At 38.0% G+C, this 9,390-nt stretch overlaps 1 protein-coding gene across 1 annotated transcript; it reads left to right on the forward strand.

The window, feature by feature from the left end:
- The first annotated feature begins 8,358 nt into the window (after positions 1-8,358).
- LOC138876199 (secreted RxLR effector protein 161-like) lies at positions 8,359-8,826 on the forward strand. Its single transcript, XM_070155105.1, has one exon. It carries the CDS (start codon positions 8,359-8,361, stop codon positions 8,824-8,826), a length of 468 nt encoding a protein of 155 aa, XP_070011206.1.
- The last annotated feature ends 564 nt before the right edge of the window (positions 8,827-9,390 follow it).

The raw sequence follows: 9,390 nt of genomic DNA on the forward strand, positions 1-9,390 counted from the left end.
TAAGTTCAAGACCAAGTGTCCTTAACTTTTGAATTTGGAACTCAAAGTTCATGACCAAATGGCCTTAACTTTTGATCTTGTAACTGTAAGTTCAGGATCCATAACGTAGCAGAAAACCAAATGTTATTTGTATCTTTTCACAAAATAATAATAATAATGTTAGTTTGATAGTTAAATAGTAGTAAATAACCCTAATCTCATATGTACTAGGAGTAGGACATGTATTATATATATATATATATATATATAAGGATCATTGTATCATTGTCAATATTAATAAAGAATATTTTCTCCCGTGCTTTCTCACATGGTATCAGAGCATCAGTGAAAAGAGATTGTTGTGCGTCATTCCAACGACATCCGAGAAGAAAGAACTTAGTCACCGTATAATTTTTTGGTGACCTAAGTGACTGAATGCGTCAAATCACTAATTATCAGTGTTGTGAAAAATCCAACTCCACCACAAGGTTCCCAAGATAGATACAACCAAACCCTAGAAAAATTCATCGAAAAATACTCACCCATGCGCTGTCACGCGCCTGTCAGAGATCTGCCTCCGGCGGAGCGTATGTCACACGTGCCGGCGCGTGTGAACTCTTCCGGTCAAATTTTGAAAACAATTCTTCAGGACAACTTGCTCTCCTCATTTTTCCAAGCCTACCCATCAAGTTTACTTCAGATTCCGATGACTTTTTAATTTTTTGGCAAGCTACAGTGTTTCTGGTGAACAGTAAACAATGAAACAGTGATTTCCAAACAATTTTCTAACCTTTTCCGGCGTGAACATTATAATGTCATTCTTATTAGAAGCCTTAGACTCACAATTCGTTGGATCGACTGCATTAAATCCAATCCAGATGGTTTTTTTACTGGATTATATTGAGTTCCTTCAGTACAAAGCACGTAAACAGACATCTTCAGGATTAGCCTCCGCTGTTCCAACAAATAGTAGCATGACTTGTGTCTCCCAGTCATCACCTTCTGAGCTTGGGTCATTGATTCAGGTGCATCTGATCATATTTCTGGTAACAAATCTCTTTTCACTAGTATCTCATATTCTCAATCTCTTCCAATGGTCACAATGGCCAAGGGGTCTCAAGCCATGGCAACTGCAATAGGTCAAGAAAGTCCACTTCCTTCCTTACCTTTAGAATCAGTTCTTTATGTTCCTGGTAGTCTTTTTAATCTCACAGCCGTTAGTTGCTTAGCCAAATCACTTAAATTTGTTGTTTTATATCTTGATGACCTTGTTTTTATACAGGAACGCAGTACAGGGCGGATCATTGGTACCGGACTTGAATTAGATGGACTTTATTACCTTATACTTGCAAAATCACATGAACTCGCATCTTGTCTTCCTCGAATAACTTCTCCCGTTACTGATTCACCAGATTTATTACATAAACGGTTAGGACATCCCAGTTAGTAAAAACTTCAGGAAATGGTACCTGGCTTATCTCACTTGTCCACTCTAGAATGTGAGTCGTGTCAGCTCGGTAAGGCATACCCTATCCCATTTCCCGCGGCGTCTTGATAATCGAGTTGAGTCACTTTTTACTTTAGTCCATTCAGATGTTTGGGGTCCTAGTCGGGTTAGTTCTACCTTAGGATTCAGCTACTTTGTCAGTTTCATTGATGATTATTCCAGGTACACTTGGATATTTTTGATGATAAATCGATCTAAGTTGTTTTCTATTTTCCAGACCTTCCACGGTGAAATTCAAAATCAATTTGGGGTTTCTATCCGCACATTTCGTAGTGATAATGCCCTAGAGTATTTGTCTTCCCCATTTCAGTAGTTTATGAACTCCCATGGGATTATTCATCAAACATCTTGTCCATACACATCCCAACAAAATGGGGTTACTGAAAGAAAGAATAGACATCTTATTGAAACTGCTTGTACCCTACTCGTACAATCTCATGTTCCCTGCGTTTTATGGGGATGCAGTTCTTACATCTTGTTATCTTATTAATCGTATGCCATCTTCAGCTATCCAAAATCAAGTCCCATTCTCTGTCATGTTTCCCCACTTACCTTTGTTCTCTATTCCACCCCGTGTCTGTCGCGCCCCCTTTTTTCTTGCGAAATCAGGTGTATGACATTTGGGAGGACAACTCATTCCTTTTGGAAAGTCGCCACCTAATGATTAGGGTGCATTAAGACATCAAGGGGGTTTGATTTGAGTAACCAGAGATTGGGTAAGGGCTTGAAATTATTCCAAGGGAAGGTGTTAGGCACCCTCAGAATCCACTAGTGTGGTTCGCGGACAGACAATTATTATGAGTTTAGGTGCAAACAACATATAGACAAATAAGGCTCAAATAAGAAGGGATTTCACATACAAAGGTCTGAAAATAGACAAAGTTTAAAAGAGCAATTTAGGGAAGCTGATTTTAGAAAGAAAATAAAATGTTAAAGAAAAGAAATAAGAAATAAGGGAGGGGGTCCTAAGTTTCCAAAAAATATGGATCACCCCACACAACGTCTGATAATCACTCCTCAATGAGGGGTTACATGTGACGTTATCGCATGGTCATCATATCCATATCTACCCTTCCCACCCTGTTAAAGTATTCACAGCGTGGATTGGTCTCGTTTACTTATTGCATGTTGTTACTCGTCCCAATCCTATCAGTCCCGGAGGCATTTAGGACTACTAATCCTAAAAGGGAGGGATATTAGGCTTATTTGTAGTTTTAAAGGTAAAAACTCTAAGGCGACATACAAAACACGTATTGCAAGTTGGGGGAAATCACATAACAAGCAGAGGCTCAGATATACCTCCTTGAACAGAGAAGCACGTAATCAGCATGACTTACACATACTGTTTAGGTCTGATTATTATAGAAAGAAGGACGGTTGATGAGGCAGTTCTAGTTTATTACATAACTCAGATAAGAAGTCTGAATCAGGTCTGCCTGCTGGTTGTAATAATTAACAGAAATAGCTCAATTTATAATTTAACCCTAAGGCTTGCCTAAGTGTTGGACAAGGATCCTATAGGCATGGCATCTACTGGATTCAGAAAAGCAAGGGAATAGCAAAGTCTGAAATATACCGGTTAAGCTTGCTAAATGAGGGTAATCAGATTATTAAAAGAGAGGCAGATTTTAACGAATTGGTTACAAGTTCTGCAACTGACAGTGTTACTGATTTTACACCTAACACTAAGTGAATCAAAATTATCATTAGAAGCTCCTATAGACATGTTTTCTACGTGTTGTTGGTTTTAAACCTTTTGTAGACATGGTAAGAAATGCAGAATTTTTTTAAGACCTATGAACATGGTATCTAGGTGTAATTGAATTGAACAATCCTATAGGCATAATTTCTATACGAAGTTGGGTATGCAGAATTCAAAATACCTATAGACATGGTTTCTATATGAGAATGCAGAATTCAGAATGACCTATAGGCATGTTGTCTATATGCGTTTGATTTTAAACCTTGTAGACATGGTGTAAACCTGCAGAATTCAGAATGACCTACAAACATGGTCCTAGCTTGCAGAATTTGTTTAAGGCCTATGAGCATGGTATCTAGGTGAATAAGCAGAATTGAACAATCTTATAGGCATGATTTTTACATGCATTTGAATATGCAGAATTCAAAATACCTATAGACATGATTTCTATATGCATGCAGAATTTAAACACCTATAGACATGGTTTCTGCCCTTTGCATACATAGTTACCCGCCCTTTTTCACTAACCATCCCCAAGAGTTTATTACAAATTATTACAGCCCGAAAAAAAAATAAGAATATATCAAAAAATATAAATAAAAGTACAACTAGAGAAAGCCTGATTCTGACTTCCTCACTGAGTTATGAAGTAAACCAACTCCAAGAGATCATGATCCAAAGCCTTTCTCCCATTTGAGTGTATCAAAGTTCCCTAAGAGCCTCAATGAGACTTCGAGCAATGCTCACAGCCAAAGGTATTATTAGAATAGGGACAAGTGCAGTGTAGAATGGTCAGCCCTCAAGTGTCCAAGTTCAGAGGGAGCTCAAAGGGTCCCAAGGTAAGGCTCACAAGAGGGGGCAGAACTTAGAGTCTAAGAAAGAGTGCAAGTGCAGAAACAGAATTCTAAAAAGGGAGAAAGGAGAGGGAAGCAATTACAAATGAGTACACATAAGGGGTTCAGGGGAATGGGGAGATTGTAAAGAGCCTATTGCTTAGGCAAGGGCAGGCTTCAAGCATGCCTAGCAATGGAGAATGCTAGCATACTCTCAAGCCTACCAGAACACACTATTTACAGGCTAGAATCCCAAGGGATCAAGTTTGATTCATGGACAATAATTTGCAGTATTGCCATGCCTCAAACCATAGCATGAACACATAGGGGGTAGGGGGTTTTGTATTCATAGTAGAACAGGCAGAAAGAACATCAGTATGCTAGATTAGATGTTGAACTATACAAAAGCAGTAAGCAGACAAGGATACAAAAACAGTAAATAAACACATTGTTGTGGTGCTGAAACCTTAAATCAGGACATACCAGTTTCAAAAAAACAAATAGAGAGAAAAGCAGGCAACAAGTCTTGTAAACAGGCCACAGTACAAGCAACAAAAAAGAATACTTTTGAGTATAGGTGTAAGTTCAGAAAGACTACGAGTGATGGATGTGTGTGTTAATGAAAGAGTCATGTATTTATAGTGTGAAAAACAAGCAGAAATAAGGTAAGAAAACAATTAAGTAACTGGGTATCAATTAAAATCAATTAGTACAAGACTTCCTTTAATTAAGGAATTCAGACTTAAACAGTAATGAGCAAAATTATTTAAGGAAGGAAATCCAATAAGCATCTTGTGCAAAGTAGGCAATTAGGGTTAAATACATAGGAGTTTATTTAGGGGGGAAATTTTGAAATACATGGTTAAAACAAAATAAGGTAAGAATCAATTAGTCCACAGTAAATCAAGGAGTCAGAGATTTGTAATTATTGGTCCATGACTAACCAAGTCAGACAGGCTAGGAAAGTCTTCGGCTCAAACCAAGTAACAGGGAAATCAGCAAACAAGGAAAGAAATCAATCAGACTTACACAAAGGAAGTCTAAAATCATTCAAAAGAAATTGAAAGTCATTTAAAGGGAAAGTTCAGCACATATAAAGAGTACACAAGTATTAGGCATGCGAGGACAAAGAAAGAGTGTCATGCAATTGCAAAATCAGTAAGTAGTAGACATGGTAATCATAAGGGTAGCTCAACAATGGAGAAGAGAGAGTATCAAATAGCATCCGAAGGTTCCAGTAGAAAGATCTTAGAAGAGTTTAGTAGGGAATCAGAATCGTATAAAGAGACAAAGGTTAAACAAAGATTTCAAGACTCGGTTGAGCAATAGATGAAACAACTTCAGAAACTCGAAATAGGTCCAAAGAAGTTAGGGTTTTTGAAATCAAAAAAGTTTGGAGATGAAGAACAAGCAAATAACATAGCCAAAGGTCTCAAAACTCGGATGAACCCCCAAATTCTAGGGTTTTTACCATTAATCCAGTGTAGAGACGAAAACAAGTAAATTAGGCAGAAATACTAACGAAACAAGTTCAGAGGTCTCAGAAAGAACTGAGACATTTAACATGCATCTTTCAGTAAAAGAAATTTATGAGAAACATAGTAAAAGACAACATGCGAAACACAGTAGAAGAACTCATAAGAACATGGTACAAGAAACATAGGAAACACAGTAGAAGAACTCGTAAGAACACAGTAGGAGAGAAACACAATAGAAGAAACTAATAAGAAACATTGTATAAGAAACACACAAGAAACTTAACGAAAATCAGAGAAACAACTTAACAAAACCCTAAATCGGAAAGATAAAGGTTTGAAAGCACAATTTTTGAAAGAAACCGTTTAAAAGCTCAAGGAAAACACGGATCTAGAACGGATCTAAAGAAATCAGAAGAACCTCAAAAGCTAGGGTTTCAGAGGAACCCAAATGGTGAGAAAGGCTTGGAAAGTCGTTGATCTAAGCAGGAGAAGTGGAGGTCAGGCTCGAACAGCCGTGGTTTGCCGGAGCAATGCCGGAGACGGCCATAGAACTCGAATCAAACGAAGCCTGGACCAAGCTTCTTCATGGTCAGGCCTTGAATCTTCAGAAACCAGGCGTGTGGGAGTTATAGGAGGCCAGTGTAGGACTCCAATGGCCTTGGAAGCCATGGATTCTGGTGGTTCTAGGGTGGAAGTGGTGGTGGCGGCTAGGGTTTCTGAGAGAGATTGAGAGAAAAAAGGGATTCTGAGGCGACGGTTGGTGGAAAGTGATTAGGATTTGGGGGGTATTGGGGAATTAAAAAGGAAAGGGCGAGTCTGGGCCGTTGATCTAAATGATCAACGATTGGGATTGAAAGGGGAATCCAGGCGGGTTTTTAAAAGGGCCGTGGATCGGGTAATTTTAGGAATTGGGCTGGATAATTGGAATTGAAATTGGGTTTAGTTGGGTGCCAAATTTGGAAAAAATCGAAATGTAAAGGGCTAACATTTAAATAGCCATCTTCCCTCATTTATTTTATTAAAAAAATAGTAAAATAATTTTTGAAAATAAATTAAAGGTACTAAAATGATTAATAATATATAATTATAAAAATAAAAAAACTGAAGTCAATTTTATAATTATAAACATAATTAAATCTTAAAATAGGCTATTATATGCAATTTAGCTTTAAAAATACTAAATAAATTTGTAAAAATATGCAAAAATTATGTTAGCTATATTTTAGTATAAATATGAGAATCTAATAAGTGAATTGCCAAAATGACAATTTGGGGAATAATTGTTGGGTTTTTCTTGATAAAATAGGGTAATAAAATTGATTTAAAAATCTTTAAAAGTTGAGGAAAAATAGGAAACCCTTGGACATACTTATATATGCATACATATGCTATTTGAAAGGTATTTTGCATATAAAAATATACAGAAAAAATTGGGTATCAATAGTGTCTTTGGGAGTACGTGTTTTGTTCATGACCTTACTCCAGGAAAAGATAAGTTAGTTCCTCGTGCTCTTAAGTGCATATTTCTCGGTTACTCAAAAACGCAAAAAGGATATCGATGTTATTGATGTTATTCTCCTGACCTTCAGCGATTTCTTATGTCTGCTGATGTTACCTTCTTTGAAACCCAATCATACTTCCTAGGTCCAGTTAATCACTGAGATATTTTTGAGGTTCTACCCATTCCTTCTTTTGGAGATTCGGTCCCTATCTCCCATTCATCTTCCTCCATAGCTCCACCGTCTACAGTTCCAGTTGCAGTTCCACCAACTATAGCTCCAGTGGTACCACCTAGTCCAGTTCCACCAACTATATCTCCAGTGCCACCACCTAGTCCACTTCAAACTTCTACAGCTCCACCACTCCTAACTTATCATCGTCGTCCGCCGCCAGTATCAGGCCCAGTTGATTATGTCCTGCACGTGACCTTGCTAATACTGTGGACTTGTCTCCTCTTAATCAACCGATTGCACTACGAAAAGGTATACGGTCCACACTTAATTCTAATCCTCATTATATTGGTTTAAGTTACCATCATCCCATTGTGCATTTATGTCATATTTTTCCTCTTTTTCCATCTCTAAGTCTACAGGTGAAGCACTGTCTCATCCCGGATGGCGACAGGCTATGATTGACGAGATGTATGATTTACATACGAGTGGTACTTAGGAGCTTGTTCCCCTTCATTCGGGTAAATCGACTATTGGTTGTCGTTGGGTGTATGTAGTCAAAGTTGGTCCAGATGGCCAGGTTGATCGACTTAAGGCTCGTCTTGTTGCCAAAGGACATTCTCAGATATTTGGACTCGATTACAGTGATACTTTATCTCCCATGGATGAAATTGCATCAGTCCGCCTTTTTCTATCCATGGCTATTATTCGCCATTGGCATGTCTATCAGTTGGACATTAAGAATGCTTTTCTTCACGGTGACCTTAAGGATGAGGTTTATATGGAGCAACCACCTGGTTTTGTTGCTCAAGGGGAGTCTAGTGGCCTTGTATATCGGTTGCGCCGGTCCCTCTATGGTCTAAAGCAGTCTCCTCGAGCCTGGTTTGGTAAGTTCAACACAGTTATTCAGGAGTTTGGCATGACTTGTAGTGAAACTGATCACTCTGTATTTTATCGACATTCTGCTTCAAATCTCTGTATTTATCTGGTCGTTTATGTTGACGATATTGTTATTAACGGCAATAATTAGGATGGTATTAGTAAGTTGAAGCAACATCTCTTTCAGCACTTTCAGACTAAGGATCTGGGCAGATTAAAGTATTTTTTGGGTATTGAGGTAACTCAGTCTAGCTCGGGTATTGTGATCTCACAACAGAAGTATGCCTTAGATATTTTTGAGGAGACAGGAATGACAGGTTGTAGACCTGTTGACACTCCGATGGATTCGAATTCTAAACTTCTGCCAGGACAGGAGGAGCCTCTTAGCGATCTTGCAAGATATAGGCGGTTGCTTGGTAAATTAAATTACCTCACAGTGACTAGACCTGACATTTCCTTTCATGTGAGTATTGTGAGTCAGTTTATAGATTCTCCATGTGATAGTCATTGGGATGCAGTTATCCGCATTCTTCGGTATATAAAATCAGCTTTAGGCAAAGGCTTATTGTTTGAGGATCGAGGCCATGAGCAGATCATTGGATACTCAGATGCTAATTGGGCAGGATCACCTTCTGATACAGGTTCTATGCCTGGATATTGTGTCTTAGTAGGAGGAAATTTGGTGTCTTGGAAGAGCAAGAAACAGAATGTGGTTGTTTGGTCTAGTGCAGAAGCAGAATATCGAGCAATGATTATGGCCACATGTGAGCTAATTTAGATAAAACAGTTGCTCAAGGAGTTGAAATTTGGTGAGATTAGTCAGATGGGACTTGTGTGTGATAATCAAGCTGCTCTTCATATTGCATCAAATCCAGTGTTTGAGATTGACTGTCACTTTGTTAGAGAAAATATACTCTCGGTAGATATTGCTACAAAATATTTGAAGTCGAATGATCAGCTTGCTGATATTTTCACCAAGTCCCTCACTGGTCCTCATATTAGTTATATATGTAACAAGCTCGGTACATATGATTTATTTGCACCAGCCTGAGGGGGAGTGTTAGCTTGATAGTTAAATAGTAGTAAATAACCCTAATCTCATGTGTATTAGGAGTTGGACATGTATTATATATAGGGCTCATTGTATCATTGTTAATATTAATCAAGAATATTTTTTCTCACAAATAATAATACTAATAATTGCAATTTACATATAAGATTGATGTCAGATTCGGCTTGGATGCAACATTGATAAGACAAATCTACATAACCTTTTCATTACTAGCCTGATGAAAATACAAATGACGACGATTTGTTTTCTAGAGACTGAACCAAAATTCTC

The sequence above is a fragment of the Nicotiana sylvestris genome, chromosome 1 (assembly GCF_000393655.2).
Source record: "Nicotiana sylvestris chromosome 1, ASM39365v2, whole genome shotgun sequence".
NCBI classification, from domain to species: Eukaryota; Viridiplantae; Streptophyta; class Magnoliopsida; order Solanales; family Solanaceae; genus Nicotiana; species Nicotiana sylvestris.